General features: G+C 44.3%; 1 protein-coding gene across 11 annotated transcripts in view; it reads right to left on the bottom strand.

The window, feature by feature from the left end:
* Nucleotides 1-27,093, bottom strand: part of JMJD1C (jumonji domain containing 1C) — a 166,902-nt gene that overhangs the window by 51,455 nt on the left and 88,354 nt on the right. For 5 of the 11 annotated variants that reach the window (XR_008467063.1, XM_054206128.1, XM_054206133.1 and 2 more), the window contains one exon: nt 6,915-7,028. Coding sequence is in view for 3 of the 11 variants with exons in the window: in XM_054206128.1 (XP_054062103.1) it covers nt 6,915-7,028 (114 nt within the window). In the remaining 8 variants the exon portion in view is untranslated. Of the gene's footprint in view, nt 1-6,914; nt 7,029-7,464; nt 7,574-11,797; nt 11,900-12,143; nt 12,419-26,138; nt 26,448-27,093 lie in introns of those variants that run through there. The other 6 variants (XM_054206130.1, XM_054206132.1, XM_054206136.1 and 3 more) reach the window with 6 other exon arrangements.

Raw genomic sequence — 27,093 nt, 5'->3', positions numbered from 1 at the left:
CATTTTTTAATAAATCAACTGTGAAGACTGGAAATTTTAAGAACACAGAACCAAGGGTAAGAAGTGCTTCTCTTACTACTAAGCGGTATTTTCCATGGACTTTTACTGGTGGAAAAAGTAATCATTTGTGATTACACAGGAAGTTCCAAACACTGGATGCATTTGTAAATTTAGTAATCCCAAGACTGCTTTTGAGAAGTATTAAGATACTTCAGTGAAAGGATTTGATCTTCACCTTCAAAGAAGAAACAGGCTTTTTTGTTCCACCTGTTCTGTTCTGAATTCCTAACTTTTAAATCATTTATTTCAATGCCATCTCCTGCAGTAGGATTAACGAAGTCAAACCATTTAACCAGATGTGATTTTTGAAAAATTGTAGGAAGAGTAAAACAAGTTTCTCTACAACAGTGAAAGGAAACTTGTTCTCCTATGGATTTGAGACCTACCTCTGCTGTAGCAAACTCGGCTTACCCCAGGGATCTCATAACTCTTCCCCCTTCCTCCTCGTGTACCTTCCCATGGCCTTCAGCAGTTCCACCAGAACTCCCTCCTACTACCTGGAGAAGCCACGCTATTTGTGGCAGCACCTCCCTGCTGGCTGGTGGCCTCTCCTCCGTGCTTGTCAGATCTGGAAGAACTCCACTCCTGCATCAAACCTCACCAAGAAGCCCTGACTTCTTAAGAAATCAAGGTAAAACAAGAAAGTTACCATTTTATTGCACTTATTTTCAGTATAAAGACAGATGAAGCAGCTCTTTTTCGAGAGGAGGCACAAATACAGGCTTAGGAGAGACAGTGCACATCTCCCTCTGACTCCGCAAGTGGAGGGTGCCAATCCCTCCTCCCTCATTCCTGCCTCCTTGCAAGTGCTCCGATGAAACTCTTCTGTCCCACACGTGTAACAGGGAGCAAGGACTGGTATGAGTCATCTGACCCACTTCTAGCTGGATGCAGCCTTCTGCTTCCCCTCACGTTGGAACCGTACACTTAAACATAGATGTGTCAGTAATAAGCTGTTTAGACCATCGTTCTTTATGACGCTGCCAGAGAAGCCAGCTGGGCTGCTTATGGGTGGTCCAGACACCAGAGACGTGGGAAAGAATAGAGATCGCTCTTAAAGACGACGCTGAGAAGAGTTAAAGATGCAGAAAGTTGTGTGTGCCTCTGTTGCCCGCGGAGGAAACGAAAGCGGAGGCGAGCACATGATGGCCACCGCCGCCAGCTGGCCGGCACCCGGAGTTCCCGAGCTGCTTCTGTCAACCTCAAAGGGTGGGACCAACCCAAAAGCTCCTGCCCGCCTGGTCAGTGGAGGTACAAGTTTATGGGAAAAGCAATTTTCAGCTGCAGTAGCTATTTTTAAGCCTGAAGTTTAACGTAAGAGAAGTCTGAAAGATGAGTGCACTGTATGATTATGGGGTGCTTAAAATGCAGACAGAAAAATATTATTTTATCCCTGTTTCAAGATGTTTAAAGAATTTTTTATGTGTACTTGTCATTACTACACAAGCCACGTTACACGACTGGCTTGCTCGCATGAGCAAACAAGACACAAAACCCGAAAGCATCCAGGCCTGAAATACCCAAAGCCTGCCCTTAATAAACAAAAAAAGGAGAGTATTAGAGTTGCATAACGCCCTTTTCTCAAACCTTAGTTCATGGCATATAGAACTTGAATTTGTAACAGATCAAGTAAGATTAGCAGAGTATTAGATCAATCTAAGCAACCTCTTTCACAATTACCTAGAAATTTTTTTATTATTACTTCGACAACCTTGAAGGTGTGTCAGACATTTGACTTGTCAGCTCCCAGACGTGCAACACGCATTTAGAAAAAGAGCAAAGTACACACGCCTATCACTGCGCACGTAACACCTCCCACGAGGGATTTCTCAGTGCCCTATCTTTACATCTGCAACCTTCAGCACAGAGGCAGACAAGCAGACCTTACCATTTTGAAACACTAAGGCACGGAGGCTTGTCTGTTTTCTTTTAAAAAAAAAAAAAAAAGGGAAGAAAGAAAAAGTTGTTCTGAAGGAGAATAAGCAGTGTGGATCCAAGAAAGATTCCACGATAGAGAAGAACTGAATGTGTTCTTGATTCATTCTTAGCAAGATTTTTTTCTATGTTTTTAAACCCAATATGCAGGAGAACTTTTTGAAGACTGTGTGCACATCCTTCCACTTCCTTGAGTGGTGAAATACCCTCTTTGCAGGAAGTTTAATGATTGTGAAGGAACTTATTTTGACTTCTTTTGCCCTGGCTCAGCTGTGCACGATTGTTCCAGTGCTGTGCGCTCACAAATCCTTTGGAAATATTTTATCACACATGCACACAAAATGCGTGTGTGTGTGTGTGTGTGTATTTGGGAATATATAATGTATCACTCGCTCTGCTCTGCCCGACCCAGACACACAGCTGAAACTCACTGACTGCTTGGGCAAAGTAGAGTCTTTCTGGGTCTTTCCATAACAGTATTTTATTACGAAAAAACACAGTATAAACCACTTTTTGTTATTCTTTATTTGCTTGTCCAAAGCCTAAAAGCAGTTGACTCCAGCTGCTTTGGCCAGTAACAGCAGAATCACGCACTTAGCCCAACAGTGCCCGTGACGGGTACTGCCAAACACCACCCAGACAAAAACACCACTCTGATGAGGTCACACATACCATATGCTGGGCTTTAATGCTTCACATCCCCATCTATAGTCCTTCAAATAAACTACAATGCTTAAACAAATTAAGGCATGATCAGCTTTGCTGCTGCTTAACTTACTACGTGTATCGTTAAGAGACATGTAGCTGTCACAGAATAGTACAAGTAACTTATTATTACAGAAAATAATTTTGGTTTCTCATTATTTGATTTAGGTCACACTTGTAATTGTGCAGGCTTACTGCTGTTTTGCTTAAGATATTTTAACAACAAACATATTTGAAAGTGTGTTCATTTTCAATCTATAGCAAGGGCCACTATAAAACCTACCACATTTGTCAATTTTTACTTAATCACGAAAGATACATTATATACTGCGAGTGCAAAGTAGAAAAATATTAAGGACCTGACTTACACCTCACATTTCAAGACTACGTTTCCTACAGATGCTAGTTTGACACAGAAAATGCATGTTGTAAATTTTATGCCTATCACTTCCTGCAAAGGAACATAATTTTCATGTCATTGCCAAGCAAAGTACCACAGCAAATGTTCGTATCTGCTTTCTCCTCAAGATCCCCTTGTCACCACCATAAAAAGAACTCCATGACTAAATGGTCTGACCATCCCAGATTAATGAATGAGTCATTCTCAGTAGCACACAAGGTTCACGTAGACAATAATACCGTTTGTATCCTCTATGAAGCAACAGAGATAAAAGACACCGGAAACAAGTTGTAGGTTGGTGTTCAAGGCGCCACACACACATAATCCAAAGAATTTTTATGGAGAAGGGCAGGATTCAAAGCAGTACACACATAAGGGAAAAGAAGAAAAAAAAAAAAAAAATCACATTTAGCTGTGAAGAACAGATTCACTGACAAGTGTAACACTTGCTATAGAAAACCTTGTGAAGACATGAAAAACTGAAAAAAGGCTAGTATAGCGCAGCTGCACAGCCTACTTTTAACAATGATATTCATCTAGCTCTTACGAAGGTTATTGAATCTCTTAACAATTGAAACATGTTTATTTATGCAAAGAACAGACATGGCATGGGAATCCGTGGTTCATGATTCCCCAGTGAGTCCTGCCAAAGTCTCTTTACTCTTGTTCTGGAAGAACCACTTCTGGTAACGACCGTAATTTAGTTCTTTGCCTACTCAAACTTTGTTTTTCCTGCCAAGACTAAAAGGATGCCAAGTGTGCTGTTTTCTTTGCCTTAAGCAGTTGTCACCTTTAAACTGGACACCACCACCTTATTCATGAAGCCCTTTAGCCCAATAGTTATGTTAAACACCACTTCGTTTTTTGATCACAACTGATCTGAGCAGAATTCATACCAAATGCTCTGCGTCTGCTGCTGCATATTATGAGTATACGCAACGATGGGAAAAATTACTCAGTAGTTAAGAATTGTATCTGAAGCAAAATGGACTCTTCCCACACAGATTCAAAGTTTGTTAGTTTTGGCAGAAAGGTACTGGAATTTTAGGCACCAACGGCAAAATGCAATACAAAAACTGTTTAGATTGCCATGGTCTCTAAGGGCTTCATATTGAAAACGTACAGCCATGAGAGCTTAAACCAAAAACTAAACGCACTTAGAAAGACATGAAGTTAACTCATCTCTGCAAAGAATGTTTTCTCAGGTCTGTCTTCTGCTCAAAAGCAGGTTAACACTATTCCAGACCAAAAATGGGACCAAAACAGCCATTTTTTTTTCCTTTTCAGAAAAGCAGATTTTCTCAGGAAATTTACCAAGGATATATCTAGGACCCATTTTCATGGCAAAGAAAAGGAAGGCATTCCAAAAAAAGAGGTACAAGTAAAAATTACCTTGCCTTAAGTGGCTGTAAGGCTAGGAATGTGATTTCCAGCATTAACAAAAAAACAAGCGAAACAAACAAATGGAGCCAATCCTCCCACTTCATCTATCTTTCAGGAGAAAGTAGTCTCATAATGATCAAGTTCATATTTCTATCTAACACACTGCTGGTAAATAATTCAGCATGTTTTAAAAAACAGTTTCTGTTCTCTTGAAGACATTATCATTCACTAAAGTTCTTATCTGCACAATTAACTCGTAAAACTTGGCAATGAGACATTGCTAGCCCTGCAAAGAGACATGCCTATGAAAGTAATTCCTAAAACTGCTTATAATCCTTCAAATAAAGAAATCTTTATTTGATGAAAGCTCAATGTTAGTTCATGTATCTTCATTCAAGATCTGAGCAATATCCAGTTAAGATGCAAATTCTGGAAGCTTTAGTACTTAGAAAGAATCTCCATCAGCAGCTTTCTTGTAATGTTAAAACAAGCAGACAATTTAGGTATCTCTTGTCACCAAACTAATGATTGATGCGGATCAGTAGCCTCCATCTCAGGCTTTAATAGGTAGCTGTTTGCTCCATGAGCAGGGGAAACAACCTGGCCTCTCACAGAGAATTGTCCTCTACATGTCAAAAATGTAGGCCAGGAGTTAGCAAGACCAAGCTTGTATCTGGAACTATTTTTCACAAGCTTTGTACCAGGTTTTGGTCAACATTTCTTAAAACTGAAGTTGTTAATGCTGTTAACGACAGTATTATCTACCAAGATATTACAAAGCCAGCTGTTCACGTGACATACTTTCCAAAAAATGATACTTTCCAGTTGTATGCAGCTTCCCAAATCAAGGTGCTTCTGTATCTAATACTCTATCAGTAAATACTCCTCGAAGTGAAGGACCTAAAACAGCATTGCTATGTTACCGCCAGCGAGACCTGGCAATGGGATCATTTTACAAAAGGCAGTCCTTCTCATGTGTTCAATTTGTTTTGCTCAGCTCATCTCGTAAGAAATGATCCATTGCCAAAAGGAGACTGATTACTGTTGCTGGAATGAACGTTATCGGAGACGTGATCTTGATAGATCTCAGGCAAAGGACAGACACTAGCCCAAGTATTTGCTTTGTGAAATGAATCTGGAAGATTGCGGCTGTACTCTGAGGGTGAATTTACACTTCACGGCTCAGCTGATTTAAGAGGTCGCTGTTGCCAAAGGAGGATATCCCACTCCGCGTTGCGTCACCCTGACCCCCTCCCTAGAGGAAGCCACAGCACTCGCTGCACCCTGGGCTAATCCAGCTCAGCTCACTAACATCACTGACTTCCCCCCCTCCTCCCGGTTTTGAAAAATCAAGGTTGCGGTGATTTAGAAGACTGAAGGCACTAGCGTGGGGTCTGATAGTGGGAACTGTCCTTTGCGACAGAGCTGAGCTGTTCCAGCAGCTCGAGTCATAACATGTAACCTCACCCTGACGAGAAGCGTTGGACTCGTTTGGCTTCCCCCACCACAGGCATATGAAAGCACCAGCCCTTCCACAAACTGAACCTCCCTCTCCTTTCCCCAGGATTCTCTCTCGGTTGCTTCTCTTTTTCTAGCTCTATATTTGGTATTGGGAAAAAAAACATCTTGGTGAAGGAGGAGGGAAGAAGGGGTGTCAGGACAAAATTACATAGCATTTATTCAGGGCCATCTGTTATTCCAAGTCTCAAAGTACTATTTCTGTATCACTGCAGTGTACCATCCCAGCCGTAAGAAAGAATTTATGGCTATTCTAATTGCAATCAGTTCAGCACAAGTTGAAGTATCAAATGTTTTTCTATTTGTCATAGAAAAGATTTTCAGACCACCCCCGGGGGGGGGGGGGGGAGGGGGGAGGGGGCAGGGAAAGAATCTTGCTTCTCTTGTTCTTTCAATACACACACAGTAATACCTTAATGTGTTTCCAATTAATGAAGAAAGCATTAAAATCAAGGATACTGGAAATTTTAGCAGGCTTAGAAACAACAGCAGCAGAAAGTATTTTTTTCTTTTTAAAAAATTAACATTTTCTGCTATTCATTCTCAAAAAAACAGTAGGTCAGGTATCACTGTAGTGGTGCAAAGACCTAGAAATGAAAGCTCAGCTTCATAAAGATGGATACTATCTGTTATCTGCGCTACAATTAATGGTACTGATTAACCTTTAAAGGGGTCAGGTATTTTACTTAAAGGTCGTTCAATAATATTAGTTGCATAGTACTCCTTGACGTGCTCAGATTCACAGTATCCGACATAATCTTTCACAAAATGAGCAACAGTCTCTGACAATAATCAATAGGAAATTGCTCCTGTAACACAGAACTTGACTGTAAAATGCACGTAAAAGTAATAAAACACATGGATTTTAACTCAGCTAAATGGACAGTACTTATACACTAACCAGATTTCTTACCTGATAGGGCTGAAAGGCACTATCTTCAGTTATAAAATCCAGCTGTTTGTCCACAAGGAATTCTACTGCAGTAATTGAATTGTATACACTTTTTCCAACCAAGGGCTTGAATGTCTGTTGGAAAAAAAGAAAGAGAAAAGAAAATTAACCAATTAAAAAAAGCTCAGCACATCAAACCCCCAGGACTGTATAAACATTGACGTAATTCTTCCATCAAAACAAGTTAAAACAGAATAACAAATTATACAAAAAAAGGAGGATTTTGTGTTTTGTCGCTTTTCCTTTGTGCCGTTGGTGGAAAACCAGCTAGAAAAGGGAACTACACCATACATTCTTCCTTTCCCTCATTGTGCTTGAGCAAGAGTGTTTACCACAGAAGCTCAAAGTACAGGAGCACGATTATATCTTAAACATACAGCTTAGCACGCAGATCCTCTCTTTCTGCCTGCAGGACTAGCTAGCGCAGTGGTAATTACACTAAGGACGCTGAAGTGGAAACCGACTGCAGACGTGAAAACGCTCCCTCCCTTCCTGTTCTGAAATCGTTCACCTTGCCTCGAGTCAACCATCTCATTTCCCTGCCCGTCTCTGCATCTGTTCTGACTGCTGCCTGCCGCCCCCGCAGCCGCTCCTCCCTGCAGCAACCGGCTGCTCCGGCGCAACGGCTTCGGAGATGACAGCGCCTGGTCCCGGGGATTTTGCAGCGGGGCCAGGAGGTTTCCTGCATCCTCCCACGTGCTGGGGAAGCGGCGAGGGGCCATTAGCCATCAGCCGATGGCTGATGGCCCCTCGCCGCTTCCCCAGCACGTGGGAGGAAGCAGGAAACCTCCCGGCCCCTCTGCAAAAAGCCAGGCATGGAGAAAGGGAAGCAGGGAATAACGGGCTCCTCGATGCCTCCATATAGTCCTTGCCAGAGGCACCCTGCCTGGTCCAGCCGCAGCGAGATGCAGTAGGCAAGTGGGGAGGGAGCCATGACTTCAGCTGGTCCCCTTCCCTGCTGGCTGGGTTTCCTGGAACAGAAGCGCAAGGAGAGCGTGACTGAGCGGGGATGTACCGAGAAGGGATGAGTCAGGTGAAAAGGAAATCCCAGCGGATGGAGGGGAGAGAAAATGCCGGAGTCTGAAGACAGACAGGAACAGCAAGAGGAAGGCACGGGTGAACAAAAGAAAAGACCAGCAGAAAGAACATGCAGTATATAAGGGAAAAAACACAGAGGGGCAGAAAAAAAATAGAGGAAAGTTATTCTAAAGGACATAAAAAAAATAGTAATGAGGGAAAACAGGAAAAGAAAAAAGCGCTTTGAGACTGATTCTAAATTTAAAATGCAGGAGGAAAAGACAAAGAGGAAAACAAGGGCAGGTCAAACCACATACAGTGTCGTGCAAACGCTACGCTAACATCTGTAAGATGCCGCTATCGCAACAGGACCTCACTAGCTCAGATGCAACACCCCGCGGCAACAGACCCCAAGTACTTACAAGGGAAGGGTAGGATCACTGTTGTCTATTTACAGATGGGAAAACTGAGGCACGAAGCAATCCCATAGCTTGACAAAAGCCACCTAAGCAGGGCAGTGGCAGCCAGTGACCTGGCCTCAGCCAGTCTGCAGGCAGCTCCTAAGAGATGCACTCAAGGTTTTATCAGACTTCATTACCTACTTTACAAAGGTGTTGCCTTGCGATTAGGCTAAATATAACTCAAGCCTCTCTGGAGCTTCAGCTTTGGCACTCACTAAGCAAATGAGAGACTACTTCACTGCAGATACGTAATACTTTCTAATAAATATATCCAACTCTACAAATGCTCAGATTTAATGCACTGCATTCTTTTTTCCATTTTATTTAGGGTTTCACTTCAGCTGTTACCCTTTCTCATGCAAGCAAAGGAAAAAAAAAAAAAAAACACCTTATCAGCCAAGTCAGCCATCTCACAACAGGGTAACTAGATGAAAGGGCTGCAGGGGCAGGAGAATATGATAATATGCTAACTACAGAGTCCAAATAGTAAATAATTATTTAACCTCTAATAGTTAAGAAAGGGCCTTTGCTCTTGCATCACTTTTCTGTAATGGATCTTGTATTGCTAATGGTTCGAGTTAAGAGAGGGTGGAGTTCACATGTGAAATTGCAAAGCGTTGAGTGTATAAACTCACAAGCAAACTTTTCTTTTAAAAAGTCAACGCTGTAGTCTTTCAGTTCTTAATTCGCCCCCGCATCTTCGCATACGCTGTTCTACTTTTTCCACGCTGGCTCCTCTCTAACTTTTTGTGCTATTATTCAGGTCAAGAAACGCGTTTCCGACTACAAACAACAGGACATACCACATCATTAGCCAAAACGAAACCGTGTGGAATGCGGCTTGCAGTTATCATTCAGGATTCAGACAACACTACAGATTAAGGTACGTATGAGCCACCGGTTTATCTTACTGCTGGTATTAAAAGAACTAGTTCCAAATATAGATCTGTGAGTGTGATTATTCTGAGAAGAGAAACGTAATGCCTTTTCATTTGCTTTCATAGATCTAAGCCTCTAGACAGGCCAACGCCCCCAAAATACGCATGTGGAGGACGCAGGCTATCCCACAAGCACAGAGGAAAAATATGTAAATAAATAAAGCAAAACTATGCCATGTCACACACCTCCTCAGACACGGATGGCTGCTCAGCTGCACACAACTTGAAATTTTACAGACACGATTAGAAAACATTCCCACTATCAAAAAACAACAAAACTCCACCCTTTAAAAAAAACAAAAGCAGGCCTTCTCAGGAAAGCAAAGTCCAGACTCCATCAGCTCCAGGAGATAGGCAGGCCACCAAGGAGACATCCAAACCGGGACAGGTTAGGGATTTGAAAAATCTTAAGACAGAAGACATGACCAAACTTCACACCACGCATCGCATATGCACAAAGAAAAACAGACTGAGAGCACAGCAGGCAAGAGTCATCTACTAGAGGCAAGCATGTGAGGCATGTAACAACATGAAAATAAACGTAAGAAGGTCCAACAAGCTCCTTGCAGACTTTCAGAGGAAGACGCTCCCTCTTTCCATTCCCAAAGTGGAGGACAAGCCTAGGGAGAATCAGGCATACTGGCTGAAACCAGGAAAAACTGAACCTCTTGAAACAAAAATCTCCCTTTCAAACTTGCATAAAGCTTCCTTTTACCACCTACGTTAACACAGCTCCCTGAAGACCACAATTAAGTAAAGGACTCCAGCACTCAATTTTAAGTGACATCTGACTTTTTAAGTGGCTGCTTGAAAAAAAAAAATTCCGCTTTTATTCCTCAAAGTTTCCCTGCTTGGCCAAAGGGAGCTCTGTGAACACATACACACGCTTTGGTTGCTTTGCTACCAAGATTCCTGATGCTGAATAAAATGTATTTCTTACTCTGTGTTTCCCACCTTCTCTACCTCCCCATAATTTTACCCCAGCTCACACAAGAAGTAACCTGCCTACAGGAGGCATCTGGCACAGCTCCAAGACTGAGAAGAAAAGATGTGTTTGGGTTTGGACCTTCTGGAAATACAAATAAATTTTTAGAAAATATTAAGTACCATCACTTCACAGCGAACAGTCTCAAAACTATTCCACGGCATTCACCAAATACTCACGACTACAGCGGATTACTCACAGACTGCTTTTTCTAACGCCCAGTAACATAACTCATCTATTTATTTATCGTTTCAAAAAAAAAAAAAAAACAAAAACAAAAACAAAAAAAAAAACCACCCATGGCAACCACAGGCCCCGCTTTCCCGAGGACGCCGTACTGAGCGAGCACATAGTGCATTTTTTCTCTCCGCCTAATGCAATTAAGCAGCTGGAGACGTGGTGAGCCGCCCCCGCCGTGCGAGCAGGCAGTTCCCTGGCACCGGCCGGGGCTCCGGGAGCCGCCGCACCTCGGCTGGGAGCTGCCGCCGCCTCTCCTCCCCCTGCCCGGCGGCGGCGGTGACAGCCGGCGGGGCTGGCTGCGGCACACGCTCGGGTTACAGCCCGCCGCATCCCGCACGTACAACCGCCCCACGGCCCGCTCCGATGGGAGGGGCTCCCCGCGCCCCAAAAGCACATTGTCCTATGCGCGTACACCGCTTCGCCTTTTTTTTTTTTTCTTTTTGCCCACCCCTCCACCCCCCCCCGAAAAAAAAATCTCTCCAGAGGAATTTGTACCGTGGAGAGAACGGACTAAAAATGTATTCGAGAAAGCGACTCCTAACTAAAACCTGTAATGTTTTAGAGGTTGTCCTCTTTACACCACCAAAATCGCAAAGGCCACATAAACTTCATTTATACGTGCTTTTCGGCAAACTTCTCCCCATATTGCTCTTTAGCCTCGCTGTTTAGTCTGCAATAGCGCAAACACGGGCACCTCTTCATTATGACACTTAATCATTAAACTTCGAAATAGCTGTAGCTCTCTTCCAACGCCAGTTTGTTGCCATGGTTTGTACTCCAAGGCGGAATTACCGAGTGGAAAAGGGAGAAGACAAATACGGCAGATCTGACATAAAAACGGCGCAGAGAGCTTCCCTGTGTTCGGAGGGAGCGCTCTGCCGGCCTTCCCCACGGAAAAGTCCCTTCCCAACCCCGCCGTTACCGCGGGCGGGCCCTTTCCCGGCGGGGCCGCCGGACTCGCGGGCAGAAACCGGCCGGGGGGCGGGTGCGAAGCCGCCGCCGCCCCCGGTCCCCCTCCCCGTCGAGGGCGCCGCATGGCAGCGACCGTGACCGCAGCTGTTTTGTAACGGCGGGGCTCCCCGCCGCTAGCGCCTCAACGGCCGGCGGTAACGGCACAAATTTAACCTCCCTAACAACAAAAATTTCTTAAACTAAGGTTTTCCCCGTTTTCCCGCGGCCCCCGGCGGCGTCCCCGGTACTCACGGCATACCCGGCCCGTCTCGGCCGCGCACAAAGCCACCGCCGGCCGCGTGCCGTGCCGCGCCGCGCCCGCGGAAGCCCGCGCGTCACGTGCGCCGCTCCGCACACCGCGGAGACGGGAAGGGGGGGGAACACGACCCACGACACCCCCGCTCCACCCCCGCGGCCCCGGAGGGCAAACAAAGAGGCGCGGGCGCCCCTCACGAAGTTAAGATGTCCGCGGGGGAGGGGAGCGTGTGTGCGACCCGCGGAGCCAGCCGCGGAGACGCCCCCCCCCCGCCGAGCCACAGCGACGGATTCTCGCCCCCCGCGACCCAGCTGACCCAAACCCCCGCCCGTCGGTACGCACCTCGCTCGGCGCCCCGCGGCCGGCCCGGCCCGCGGGACCTCCGCGCCCGCCTCCGCCTTTGAACTCACAGGGAAAATGGTTCTCGCCGCGCCGCTTCCGGGTCGGGTCGGGCCGGGCCGGGTGGCCGCGCCGGGGGCGGGGACGGCGGGGCCGGGGGAGGAGGCGGCGGAGGAGGAGGAGGAGGAAGAGGAGGAGGACTCGCCGCCCGCCCTTTGTGGGGCCGGCGTGGGTTAGCGCGCAGCCGGGCCCGCCGCGGAGGCCCCGGCGCGTCCCCGCTGCTGGGTCATGGCGCGCTGCCGCCGCCGCTGCTTACATAAGGGCGGTGCGCGGTGCCGGCGCTCCGCCGGGGCGGGGAGGAGCCGGGAGGCGCCGACCCGCGCCGCCGGGAGCCGAGCGAGGGGCGCAGGGCGGGGGGAAGGGGGGGGGAGGCGGCCACGTCCCGCGGGGGCGGAGCGGCGGGACACGTGTGGCGGCGGCCCGGGAGCCTCCCGCCTGCCAGCCCGGCCCACGCCGGACCTCGGCACCCTGCGAGACCCCAAACATGGTCTATGGCCTAGCTCCGTCCGTCCGCTCGGCTCCCCAGGGCCCCGCCGGGGACAGGGAAAAGCCTGGCCATCCCCAAGCCTTCCACTAACAGCAGACACTTACAGGCCGGATCAGCACATATTTACAGCCCATAAACTCATACAAAACGCTCTCAAGCACAATTTTCTAATTTTCAGCATACAACCTATTTTCTCTTTGATGACAAAAAAAAAAAAAAAAGAAATCCACCATAAAATGCGTTCTCCCGCTGTTGAACAGAAATAAACGGCACTAACCAACTAGTTGTTTACATTTTACATAAAAACATCAATTCACCTCAATAGTCCCGAGGAAAAAAAAGTGCATGGTACACTATCGAATGGGTAAATGGTTTCCAAACAGAAATTTAGCAATCATGCCTGCAATGCATTCCTTGAGTTTAGCCTTGATAGATAGCTTCTATCCATACACAAGCATGGATAGAAGAAAAAAAGGGTGAAAAAAAAAAAAAATCACAAGGGAGGCTGGGATAGAGGCATTTATTTCCTCTGAACCCTTTAAACATAAACAGCTGTAGATTTTTTACTTCATGGAAAAAATATAAAGTGTGTACTTTGCCAAGAAAGTATGAAAATAACGGGAAATCAATGCATGACTACCTCTCTGTTCTCATCTTGAATTATTCCAAATGATGTAAGCTTAAAGGTGTACTGGAATGCTATAAAATACTGCGCTCTGAAATAATAAAATACTTAAGTACAGTTAAAAATTAAAGTTGAACTGGAAGGCTCTCTACCCACCGCGGACTTTTCTCCAGCAACTGGGTTTCTTCCGCAGCAGTTCGTGACAAGCCAGGCAGGAACCGGTCTACCTGCACATGGGTTTCATGCCGATGCTCAAACCACCCAGCTGCAAAACTGGATTTTGCTTTGGAGGGACAGTAGCAGAGGCAGTTTATTCTATTGATTTTTCCCTTTTAAGTGGTCTTCCAGCCTGGCGAGCCCGAAGCAGCTGAGCAGCCTTATATGGCAGCGATGCTGCGGTGCCCTGAGCAGTCTCCATCTATTCCTGACCACCCCGCTGGACAGTTGCTCCTCTCATCTCAGCCCCTCACCAGACCCGCTCGCCCTCAGGGCTAGCCAGAGAAAGGCCGCCTTCTACCGCCAGCAGAGCATGGGGCTCGCTAACCCCCTCTGCTCCCCCCACACACAGCCCCTGCCCCAGCCAGGCCACACTGGGGCTTGCACTTCCTCATCTCCAGAGAAAAAGAAATAAAAATAAAATAAAATGAACACTGTTAGTGACACCATTTTGAGCTGATTTCTTGCCAATCACTTCTTCTCCGCACCCCACCTCCCCCAGGGTAGGGGGGCATAACGCCTCAGCCGCTTTCACTGGTACCGAGAGAGGTGATGCACTAGCAGAGACCAACATGCACCCTTGTTCCATGCTGGGGCCGCAGTTTGCGCCGCCTTTACCCCTTTGGCCCAGAAACGTGCCCGTTGTCTGCCTCCAACCACCAGCGGGGCAGCTTGTCCAGTGAGCGGGGCAGTCTTCCACAGATCACTTGTTCAGAGGCCTCACCACCTCTAAAAAAATAACACAAGGAAATATCCCAACTCAGGCTTTGCCAAGCAGTCAAGAATTTTTCCCAAACCTAATTCTATACTTCCATGATCTTCAATTTAGCTTTTGAAGTGCTGTTTAGATTCCCTCCAAGTACTGAACATCCCAAAAACATACTTAATGCTTCCACCAAATGTGTACCTCTCCCCTAAGGTTTCAGGGTTTTGTTTTACCATTTCTCTCAACTAAGAGTCCTAACAGCAACAGTCATTTCAGGAAGGGCAAACAAATGAATTCCGCTATTACCAAGTGCAACATACTTCATGCTACCATTAAACTAATGGTGCTGTGAGAGCTGTGTGGTATGTGGTGCAACTGTCAAAGCAGGCAATCCTTAATAATATCCAAGACAGACACTGTTAAAATACGAATCACAAGACTGTCTGGAGGACAGGAAAGTTTGCCCCTTTGGACAAAGCTTTATTAATAGATGGCAACTTAGTAACGAAGAATATTAATACCCAGTGCAGCACCACCTATTCATTACCACGAAGGGATTTTGCTAAAAATTCTCAAGTGGCACCAGCTACATGTGGAGTACTAACCCAGCAACTCTATTTCCAAGGGCTTCATTTAAAAGACGATCTCAGTTAAAATCCGGTAAGTGGGAAAACACCTTTCGAGAGTATAAAAAAAAATAAGGAAGTCGCTACTGGTGCAATTGCTACCATTAAGTATGTTAGGGCAACATAAAACAACATTTACATCATTACGGCTTACTAAGTAATTCACTGCAACATTTGTGTGTGTTCTTAAATGAAAACACAGATTTGCCATGTAAAGGTACTAATGTTGATTTTTAAATACCAATTTTAAAAATTACTGTCTTAAGACTCCTGCAGCCTAAGGAAAATACTGCTATCCAAGCTTGGTTACAACATTTGCAAAATACTACACTTTAGAGCGGCTTATTTAATAGGCACATTATTTTAGCGCTGCTTCCAACTACTGTTTGCTTCATCTCACAATCGGGCCTGAACTCTGTCAAACAAGCCATACTATAAGCTTGCAGGAACAGAGCTGCCTTTGTTCTTTGGCACTGCCAGTCCCCTATGGAATCAGGCAGCACACTGAACTGCACTCGGCAAACAATCCCTGACCTTCAATTACTGTCTTGGCTCCCTGCCACAGGATACATGTATTACTGGTAACAGTGTGTGCCCTATTTTGCAGATAATCGCTAGAACTACAGATAATCATGAAAATCGACGGAAAAACGCAAACATTCCCTTCCTAAAATCGCAGGCGAAGCTATGACTACGGCAAAGCCTTCCTCTGCAGCAGCACAGCCCAGCCTCAGGCTCAAGTCAGCCATGCATGCAAGGATGGCAATACTGCAGGTTTTGTATTTTTAGAGACCGCACGTAAAATTCCAGGTGGCAAATGGCTTCGCCTTCCCCTGCTGGAGGTTTTTGGTTTGCTTTTTGTTTGCTTTGAGGCAGAAGGCATGCCGGGGTTGTGCTGGCACGGTTTTGCAAGAGCTGCTCTTTTTTGCCTTTTCTTTTTCCCCTTTAAACCACCAGCAGGTTTTTCACTCGAGCGCCCCAACACAGAGGGGTTGGGCTCAGAGGGGCGGCGGGTGCCCAGGCAGGGCTGGCAGAGGCCGGCAGGCAGCAGCCCCCTGCAGCCCCCTTTGTTGCCGGGGCCAGCTGCAGCTCTTGCGGGCTGGCCGCCAGCCAGCACCCGGGCCGGCAGCCACGGCCCTGCTGTGAGGCTACTGGCACAGTGCTGCCAGAAACACCGCAAGGACATGGGGAAACTAAAGCACACACAGAGCTAGGGGGCTTCTGCTGGAACCCTCCTTTCCTTTCCTGGAGGCAGTGAAAAACCATGCTTCTTCCCCGCACTGCACCTGAGAAACCCATTTGTGCGGTGCTGCTGGCCAGGAAAACACACATGTAAATATTGCAAATGAGTAAACATTTAAACTTTAAAACAAATTAAAGTTATTTGAATCAGTCTTCATCATTTAAATTAGCGTTTTTATACTTATCTTCTTCCTGTGTGTGCTGCCCTACATTTGCTTAGCAAGCAGAACTGTTTCATAGCGATACGCCTGCAGAAATAATACAGTGTAAGAGCAGAGCTACGGACAGCCTCACATTAGTGGAGAAATTAACTTTCTGATTACGTATTTGTGCAAACCGACTGAGTTCAAACGGTGTACTTAAGTGCAGAAACCAAAGTCCAAAGGAGGAATTAACTTGTGTGAAACAATCACTACTACTAAGGCTGCAACACGTAAAACAGAGTAACAGGTATCTAGGCACAAGCTCATTTGGCAAATTCTTCATTTAAACTCTCCTTTTTAGGTTACGGAGATGGGCAAATCTCACTTGGAGGCATGCAGACATGCAAAAACTTCACCAGGCCACCTTTAGCAATTTTTCAAAACTGAGAAGCCGAGGAACTTGAGAAACAATACATATACTTGCGTATCAGCGCTAACCGATGTTACAGTGTATGTCAAACTAATCCAATTTAAAATACGGTTTCTATCTTTGCAATATTTTCAATCAACTTCTAAAATCGCTTTTGTCCTTCGCTGGGCAAGCCCCATGGGGTTTAGTGCTGCATGCACCAACATGACTGTGCAGTTTTCCCCATTACTTCATCCCCATCTACTTCATCAGCCCAGTACTGGAATCGCAGCTCTGGGAATAAGCTCTGTTAGTAAACTTGCACTATTTTAGTGACTGACTTGGTGTCCCTGCTGCAACAGGAGACCAATAGTCTTCATAAAAGGAAAAAACAGAAGCATGGCATTTAAAAAAAAAAATTAAAATCGTCATTGTAGGCAATAGTATTGCATGAGTTTTCCTATTTGCTGGAGTCTGCTGCCAGTGTTTAAATGATCTGCAAATTTCAGAAACTACAAATTCTGAATTTTCACAAATAATTTCAGACTAAGTTGCTTTCATTTCTCCCGTTACAAAATCCCCAATACTTTCTACAAATTCAAGTCGTTTTTCAGGTCTAAGGTACCTAAAAAGTATTTTTCACAATTACTGCCCCTAGTTTCCTTTCTTCCTAGCCCATTCTATGCCTTCCCTAATTCAGTTTCCATCAGCGGCCTGTCGATGATGTTTTTCTCCCTATCTAGCCTCGCAGTATGCCATTTACAGACATAAATCCTTATGCTTGGAACCTACAGACCAGTGCTCTAACTCCAGTTTTATGTCCAAAGACAAAATACGGAGCAGTCTCTCAGGCATCCCTTTGTGGATGTCTGTCATCTCAAGCCCAGCATCGCTTTAACAGACATGTCTTTTCCTATGCCCTCTCCCTTCACTGGCTGAGCAGAAATGCTGTGACCCTGCCACTCACTCAAATCCAGTAACATCAACGTCATCCTTAAATGTCACCAGCTCGCTCTCACTTCTGAGTCCAGGTTACACAAAACTCTTGCAGATCTTTCTTAAAAACATATGTTTTTCTACCCATTCCTGTAGTTCAGAGCACCAGCCTACACTCATCCTGCATTTTGATTACGGAAGCCTCCTTTCCTCCAGCCTTAATAAATGCACACATGTTCAGACCCACTCAAAACACTGTCACAAATATCTCCAGCCCACAATGTCCACTCCTTGCACTCCTTCCCCCAGCAGTCCCATCACATCAAATTGCACTTTCAGAAACAGCATCTCCCAATCCTGCTATTGCTCATTTATGAATTTCAGGAACCGCTTACTGGCAACACTTGCAAAGATGATTCATTGACATCTTTCCATTTTCTCCTTAAACCTCTGCTTTGCTGTACTGACTTCTGAAACCTTGACAATGGCTTGTCCGCTGCTTTATGGAAGCCTCATCTTCCCTCATAAGTAATGCCTCCTATTTCCCATCTGCCTGTCTTCGTGTGTCATCTGCCCTTGACTTACTCTGAAATTTAACTCTGGGGAGAAAGGAACCTTTTCCATTCTGCGTTTGCTCTACAACCCACTGCACAATGAAATCTTGGACTTTCATATAAGTTTCCAAGTGTGGTGCTAATGTGCCAGAACAGTCATTAACCTTGGGACTGGATTCTGTCTTCCACAAAGCAGGCACAACAGCTTCAAGATCATGATGTTCTTACCCACACTCCTTCTGCAATATTCATCAAACCCTTTTTAACTTGGGTGCCATCCATGTTTTTCAGTATTCGTGCTTCTACAGCCTTCTTGCTTCCTTCACAATAATGACAAACTCCCTCCAACTCATTTCTTGGCTTTACTCTCTTCTTCCAACCCTACTGCCAACATTCACAACATTCTTGCATCCTTTTCCCCCTGAACTTACTGGATGTAACATTCATTTACTCAGCCTCCTCCCAGACTCACCTCCAGAAAAACAACCTGATTGAGAACGCCAGCTTCAGGCTTCTTACATCCACAGAATCGCTGCTCTTCTGATTCAGCATCCGGCACTGCCTCCCTCTCATACTTCCCACTAACTGAAGTCCATTACAGAACAGGACTCCACCTTTCACCCTCCTACTACTTCCTGCCCCTCTCATACTACATTCCCAATTGCCTCTCTGAAGCACATGTCACTTCCTGAGACTCACCCAGATCTAGCTTTCAGAAGGTCCCTTTCTGGTATTATTCCCCTGAGCTGAAATACCGGCCTCACCTTTTTCCTTCTCACCCCTTATACCCTTTTTAACTTTGATTTTTTTTCCCCAATTCTGCTGCTTTTTCTGTTCTTCTGCTCAACCACTCCCTCTTTCTTTCCTTTGTCTAAGGCATCTTATTCAACCCAGCTTAGTCAGCTTCCTGTCTCTTAAATGGACTGTATTTTATTTTGTGTTTTTCTCTTTGCTCTTCTCCAAAGCAACTTGGGTGCATCCTCACCACAGAAAGCTCGACTGGATGAGGGAGTTGGGGCTCCCTGATTGCTCAGGCTGCTGGCAGGCCCTTCGGTCCAGGGCCGCCTCCTGGAAACAAGCCACTGGCTCCATCGGAGGCGAAACGGGGTGCGGTTCTGAGGGAGCCTCACTCCAGGCATCACTTCCTCCGTTACGGCAGTGCTGAGAATGCACCCGTGCCGGTATTTTCCATTCCCACAGCCCTATGACAGTCTCCAAGCAACTCTCGTAATGTCAAATGCTCCCCATATGCCTGACGCCACACCCAGGGCATGCAGCATATTCTTGACATCATGCCATAAAATGGTCACTTGGGTAGGCTGTAACAACTCAGTTAAGTAGAAAGGCTCTATGGGGAGTAGAACTGGCTCTTGAAACGGAGCTAGGATCAGGAGAAAAAAAAGATATGTTGAACAGGAGCTTCTGTCCGAAGCTATCTGGAATAACAAAAGCCTCAAAAACATACAAAAGGTGAAGTATAAAAATCTTGAAAAAAAATTCCAGGAGCAGTATTTTAGAAGAACATATTCTGTAGAAACTGAAAGAGGGAAATACCTGCTTCAGATTAGCATATGAATGAAGTTGTTATACATAAATTTGGATTCTGTTTCTGAGAAGCAAAAGACTCCTCAAAGCCATTCCTCCAGTCTTTAAATTTACTCCCTTTTACTGACAGCAGTGTATTTCACTGTTTGTCAGGCAGAATAACAGCTGTGGAATAAGCACGTTCCATTTGCAATATATTCATAATGGGGTTTTTTTTTGGTGAATAGTTAAAAGGCTATTCCTTCCTCCCTCTCTAATTCCACTGTCTCCCAAAAATTACGAAGCCCATTTGCCAGTTCTGCAGGCTTTCTATCTGGCTAGCTCTGGATTCCCTTAATAGGGAAAGCCATTCGGGCCAAGAGAGGATTATTCTGGCTTTGGATTCAGTGCCTCTCTGCTCACTTAGTCCCAGATTGTTGGGAGTAAAGTTTTACTTGGCCATTTCTCTGTGTTTTGTGACACATTCTCTTCATATCCTAAACATGTACACTTTAAGCATAAGAGTATCTTATCTGAAAAGTACTATTTTCATATTTCCAAACACTGAGGTAAATATTAAGCAACACTGATGCATTACATTTTAATTACCTTTGCAAAAAGCTCCACCTTACTGAGCCAACGTGCTAGTAGTGTATACTCCTCAAATAAGAATTCAGATTGTTCACCTCACCTTTGTGTGTCATGCAAGCAGTGAGAGATCCAATCTAATATTCAGAAATACCTTTTAACCTTCTTGAGCAGTATTTTTTCCTGCTATGATTGTTTTACACCCATATTGTGACTTTGTCAGACTTTCTACACTGAGATGCAGTTGCTAACACACTGGTTTGATTCCTGACTCTATAGTATAAAAGGTTTGGGAGAACTTCTCAAAGACAAAAACCTTATAGGCATAAACCACCAAGAAGTCAAGGTTAAAAGTTTACACTTGGTAACAAAAAGTCTGATGGAACAGACGGGATTTTAGTCAATATACCCCAGCATCAGGATAATGCTGAAATAATGTTGAAACACCATCAGTCTATCTAGTAAACAAATTAGAAAGTAACCTAGATATCATAATGGATTCCCCCTCCCTACCCCCAGTGTTATTTTTAGATTCTTGCATCTGCCTTCCTACACGCTTGTCCAGCAGCAACCTTGATGGACAAACACTTTTTTTTTTCCCCTTTCAGGAAAACACAGGACAGATGGTGTTGAAACTATTTCTCTCTGAGATAACAAGTTTTCTGCTTTTTATAAATTCACTCATCTTCAAACTGTGACAGCTGTAAGTTTAAAGATAAAATCAAAATCATCCAGATCTTGTTCATCTCCTTTCTCTAGGGTCCCTGAAAGGTCACACAAATATGTTTCACTTAGAAGTTTCCCACTGAACGTGAAATGCATTTCTTTTCCAAGTTCGAACTTACTGGTGTATTAGGAAGAAGCGATGTACCCCTCTGCTTTTTTTCAAACTCGTGTCTCAGGCCTGTATTGTAAATTCAGGACCTTCTGGATCCGTTTGTATAGTATATAAGACAGTATTTACCTCCAAGATCTATTTATAGCACTAATTACATTCCCTCATTCCTCCCATACTAGCATACATGACAATGTTACTAGCATACATGACAATGTTACTAGCATACAGTATAGACACCCACTTAGTCTCTCGTGTTAGACTGTACTTCTACACCCTGGTTATCCTCATCATCCTCCTGTGTGTTCTGCTTGGTTTGAATTTATCTTTCTCCACTATGGCTGACCAGAATTATGTATGTTGGTTTAAAAGCACTCTCAGGGTAGCTGCAAGGGAACACCAGCATGCCTCTATTCTAGGAAGACATGTCTCACACACCCCAGAGTCACACCTGTGATCATCTCGACATCACACAGCAGGTCACAGTCCTCCTCTGACTGGCTAGGTGGCCTGGACCTTCTCCATGCCACTGCTCCTGCTGGATAAGCTCTCGTCTACATTTTCCATCTGCTCCTAAATCCACCATTTTGTGTTTTATGCAGTTACGTTTTCTTCCATTTCTATTACTTCGTTTCGCAGGGACTTTCAATTTTATTTGCATAAACCCCCCCTCATCCTCTGTGTTAATGGCTCCTCCTCTTTTGTACCATCTGCATATTTAATCAAATTTAATCAATTAGTCTAAACATTTTAGTGAAAACACTAAGCAAGTCATTCCCAAAAATGTGTGAACAACTATTGTTAGCCAGACCTATTTCACGACTACGCTGCTCCACATATTTCAACACCACATAGCTAACATCTTATAAGCCAATTCCTATCTAATTTACTGCTCATGCTGCTAATCTCCCTCTGATTGTTCATCACTTGACGTACTGTGGAATGCATTACAGAAGTGTAGATTAATGATATTAATTGCATTTTCTTGCCTCTGAACAAAGCTGATCAGCCTTTTTATTCCAGTGGGTCCATGATGTCACTTTTCAAGGTGCCGACGACAAGAATAGCCCATAATTAAGGGGAAGGGGGAGAAACACTGAGCAGATATAACCATCTATTTGTAAACACTTAAAAGCAAACAAGGCAATGAGTAAAAGCCAGTATGAATTCGAAAATAATACATTATGTCGAAGCAAATTTCCTTTTCAAATTGAGGAGCACATTTGAGAAGCCGAACTATACCCTGACTTAAATAAGGTTCTTGGCATTGCCTCCCTATGATATTCAAGTACACAAGCTAGAGATTAGACCCAAATGAAACTAATGTGGATGCATATCAAGAAAAAAACAAAACCAAACCAACCCCCCCCCCAACACATTCAGAAAACATCAGTAGCTCACTCTCAAAATATGTATTTAGAACGGAGTTCACAAAGTCACCTACACTGGGTCTGCTCTTACTCACTATTTTCACTAGTGACCCAGATGATACAACAGAGAGTACATTTATTAAATTGACAAACAACCAGCTTGGTGAGACTATAAATTATATTGGAGGACAAAAAGACAAACTGGAAAAGTGGTCTGAGAAAAAAAGTTGAAATGCATAACACTGCACATAGGCAGAAGTCAACAGCAGAAATACTGAATGTCGAACAACAGACTAAGGAGAAGTTCCACTGAAAAAGAGAGAGGTTATGTTCAATTTATGGACTGCTATGAGTTAACAGTATCATGCTGTAAAAATACAAATACAATACTGGGACATATGAACATTAGTACAGCTTGTGTTCAGCATTCAGAAAGCCTCAGTTGGAGTACTATAAAGTGAGCAGAGTTTTGGATATTGTTCTTCAAGACAGGTATGTGCTCAAAAGAGAGCAATAAAATGAGCACATTTTTGGAAAATACTATGGATGAATACAGACCCGTGTGTGTCTCCAGCTATGAAAACAGGATGCTGCAAGGAATAGTTGCTTAATCTCTACAGCAGACACAACAAGTTATAACGGCCTTAATTTAGATTAGATGATCTCAAGGTCTTTTTCAGTCTTATGATTCTAGAGTATCTGCAGGGTCATTTATCTCTCCCAAATAAAACAGCATTTAGAAACACATGCACAAATTAATGCTATATTTAAAGTCTGCTTTTATTATGCCATCTGCCTCTCCGCCCAACATCACCTACTTCATGGCTTCTCTCAACACGTACAAACTCTTGGTCTTTTGGGGTCACAATGCAAAAGGAAGACTCTCAAGCCCTCGCTCCCTGGCAGCAATATTCTTGCACTCTCGAGAGCTGTGACGTACCAGCTTCCCCTGCCTGCACTAATCCCAGCCTGCGGATTCCCACCGATGGAGCTGAACAGGAAGATTTACCTGCAAACCTTGGGAACGGTTCTGGCGGATCATGCCTGACCTGAAGGTCACAGGCTGGCCTTCCTTGTCTAGAAAATGAATTCTTCTGAAAGACAGGTATTGGGTCACTAAAATTCACTCTTTGAAGTAGGTATACTGTATATTTTACTTTATTTTCTTTAATCTCCCAAATCCTTGATTATCTACCCCCTCTCCCCACAAATGCCTTCCAAAGCTTTACATATTGTGAGGGCAGACTGAAATTCTTTTAACTGCTTGCATAATTCTTCCTTTCCCCCCCTATATGCTGGCACTGCTTTCTGCAATCATTGGTACCACCCTGAAGGAAAGATTAGCTGAAATAGTTACAATCAGCACTAATTCTTTCCTAATTCTGAGACGGAAATTTCTCTTGGTCTAAGTATTTTACGATCCTTAAGTTCCTTCTGGTTGTAGTAATTTCCATTCTCTTATTCTCATTATACATCTTGCCTCTTCCTCTGTAGTTACCATCATCCCTATTGGAAATTAAGCCAAAAATACTTAATGTTTTAGTTGTGTATTATTGTTATTCTCTACCCTTCTCACCATATAAAAGCTGCTTCTTTTTATTTGTTTTCACATCATTTGCAAGATCAAATTCAACTTTTAGAAACAAAGAAATTGGAATTAAGTCTTCTTCCCCTGTCCCCCTCCCCCCCCTCCATTGGTCACAGGATTCCTGCGTTAGTCTTACTATGCATCTTCAGGCTGGCTATTCATCCATTTTGGTCTGCAGCCCAGGAGAACTCATCCTTACTTGGGATTCAAGTTTACAGACAAATTTTACATATCTGTGACTTTAAGAAATTGAGTCCTCAGGCTCCTTATACCTGTGATCAGCTTTGGTTATTTAAATTTGCCACTAAGATTCAAAACCTAAATTCCAAACCATCTTCCCTGTATTTTTTCACATATTTCAAACAGAATCAACTCATGATTGCTAAGAGCGCAATTTTAAATTCCACTTAATCCGATTAACTGTAAATTGCCACTGAATGGGAAGGTCCTGAACGCCTCACCAGCCCCAAGCATTTGGTCTACATCCTCTGTCAGCCTGATGCATCAGAGCTTACCCCCCGACCCTGACCCATCTTCTCCAGAGTCACCTTGCTGATGTAACTCACACCTTGGCTGCGTGACTGCTAGGATCAGCTAGACAAGGGCAGAAAGACTGAAGCCAGCTCTTTCAGCAGCTGATTAAGCATAAAGTGAAACCGAATCCTCAATCCAAAATTATTTTCTAGAATATCTTCATTGCTTTTCAAAATGAAGTCTGAAGCAACACTGATTTCCTGTTGGTTCAGTGACTAGTTTAAGGAAGAAACTTGCCAGCAATCACATCCAGGAATTTCTTGGCCCTATCATTTCTTCTCTAATCTCTACCTGGGAAAGTAAAGCACCTCATAACAAGCAGTATTTATCTAACAACACTACAGAGATCCCTATCCGAGTCTAACCCTGAGGCTAATAACAGATTCTTTACTCCTTCTGTCATCTTTCTCCAAAGTGATTTTGAGCCAAACTGGTTTTGGTCTGTCCTTTTTACACCCAGGTATTTCTTCTAGTCTACCATATAATTACTACTGCACAACTTTTGCTTTTGTTCAGTTATTTCTGAACAGCACAATGCGCTTTAAATACACCGAGTCCAGTTATTAAGAGCATTCTACCATGCTTCTAGTACTCAGATGTTTTCTATCCTGACCTCTATCAGAAGCTCAGTTTTCTCCATTTTGTTGTCCAGGCTCTCAGTATGTGTACACAACACTTCAGTTGTTTCTTAGTAACCACAACCCACTATTCAGTGAAAACCTTTCCCTCGCTGCAACGCCTGACTATCATTTTCCTTAACCTTGGAGTTCTTTTCCTTCTCAATTAGTACTAGTCTTCTACCCACTGGCACTTCTCCACATGCTGAGACAGAAACAAAGGTTCACCCGACAGCCCTCTGCTGAGAGCTAAAGCCTGAATGGAAGTTGCATAGGTTGGTCAAAGCTTTTTTCCTTACACTGAAGTTCCCAGCCATTGCACTAGCCTTCTTCTCTAAAGGTAATTTTTCTAGGTACCTAGGGGCAGAGCCTAGCAGCAAGAGTGATCTATTCAGGGCTCCCTCCTCCAAGGACCATAAGTCCACTTAAGATCATCAGGCCATCTACTCTATGTCTTCTCCAGTACAGTATGCACAACTGTAATCCACCATGGTAGAAAGTTTGCTGTCATTTATCCTACCAGGAAGGTTAATGATGGAGCCTCTCCTTCCCACTCCCACTCAAATCCCTTCAGGATCTTTCTCAGCTTTCTCATTCTTCCTTATCTTCCCATTCAGCAACATCAAAAGTCCCACCAAGTTGTCTGCAATTCCTCAGCTACATGAGCCTTCTCTTAATTCTTGTATCTGGTTTAAGTTCCAGCCTCATCACCAGTTGCATCTTGAGCCTCTCCCATTTGCTCCCCTCCCCCTTCATTTTTGAACTGTATTAGTGATTTCATACATACTATATTTAGTCTTTATTAAATCGGCCATTTTTTAGGTTTCCTCCACTGCTCCCTTGATTATTAACTCTCATCTCTTTCAAGTCCTTGCCTTCAAAAAGGATGCACACTAAACCCCCCTGATATACTCACCAGTTACACAGCAACTACTTACCAGCTGCTTGACTTTTGAAACCTTTTGTCTAAAGGAGCTTCAACCTTTCATTTAGTTCAGCTGTGGTTAGCAGCAGGAATCAGTCTCACACTCAAGTTCAAATGCTGTCCATAAATTACATTCAAATCAAACACTAGTCAGTGATCTTCAAGAAACAGGATTTGCTTCCAGTCCCCTGGGAAAGGGTCCTCCACTGGCTTTGTTGACCTCTGCTAAAAGCTCAATGCTTTATAACAAACTGGATGTGTCAAAGATGTCTGCTTTGGCTATTCCCATGGAAGTCTATCCAAACTTGGCACAGTTAGAGGCCTTTAAAAAAAAAAAAAAAAAGAGAGTTCACAGATGTTTAACTGAGAAATGCTTGCAAGCAAGGGACCGTTTCCTTTCCTGGCAATCACTGCTCTCGACTAGCAAGGGCCATGGCCTCAGGGATCAGAAGAGAAAGTGTCCCTCATTGCTGGCACCCAGCACTAAAGGGAAAGGAAGACACAAACCAAGGAGAAGGCAAAGAGGGCAGGAAAAGAACCACCAGAAGGGCAAGAAAGAGTGAATGGGCACAACAGCTGGCAGTGGATTAACAAGAATAGAAAGCTCTGTGTACTATCACCGCATATCCCCCTTGGTAGCTGGAAATGCACCTAGAAACCTCATGCAACATTCCTCTGGTTTCTAACCGAGACAAATTTTTTTTTTGTACCTGGGCCACAAAACCAACCAGACAACTAGTGTGAAAAAAAAAAAAAAGCTTTGCTCTGTAAAATGCTTGAGTACTAAATGACAGACTGAGGAGTTAAGCTTCTCTCTACCTCACTACCTTCTCTCCATCATTGAAAACAGGCCTCCTTCAGGGACCTCCCCTTCCCCAAATTGACTGAAGGCACAGTACTTTATTTCTAAAAGTATGACCTGTTCTCAACAGTGCCAAAGCAGGTATCACCCGGGCACTCTCTGAACT

Source organism: Rissa tridactyla, chromosome 6, assembly GCF_028500815.1.
Source record: "Rissa tridactyla isolate bRisTri1 chromosome 6, bRisTri1.patW.cur.20221130, whole genome shotgun sequence".
In the NCBI taxonomy this organism is placed as follows: domain Eukaryota; kingdom Metazoa; phylum Chordata; class Aves; order Charadriiformes; family Laridae; genus Rissa; species Rissa tridactyla.
The sequence above is the reverse complement of the archived record's forward strand: the minus strand, read 5'-3'. Positions and strand labels throughout refer to the sequence as shown.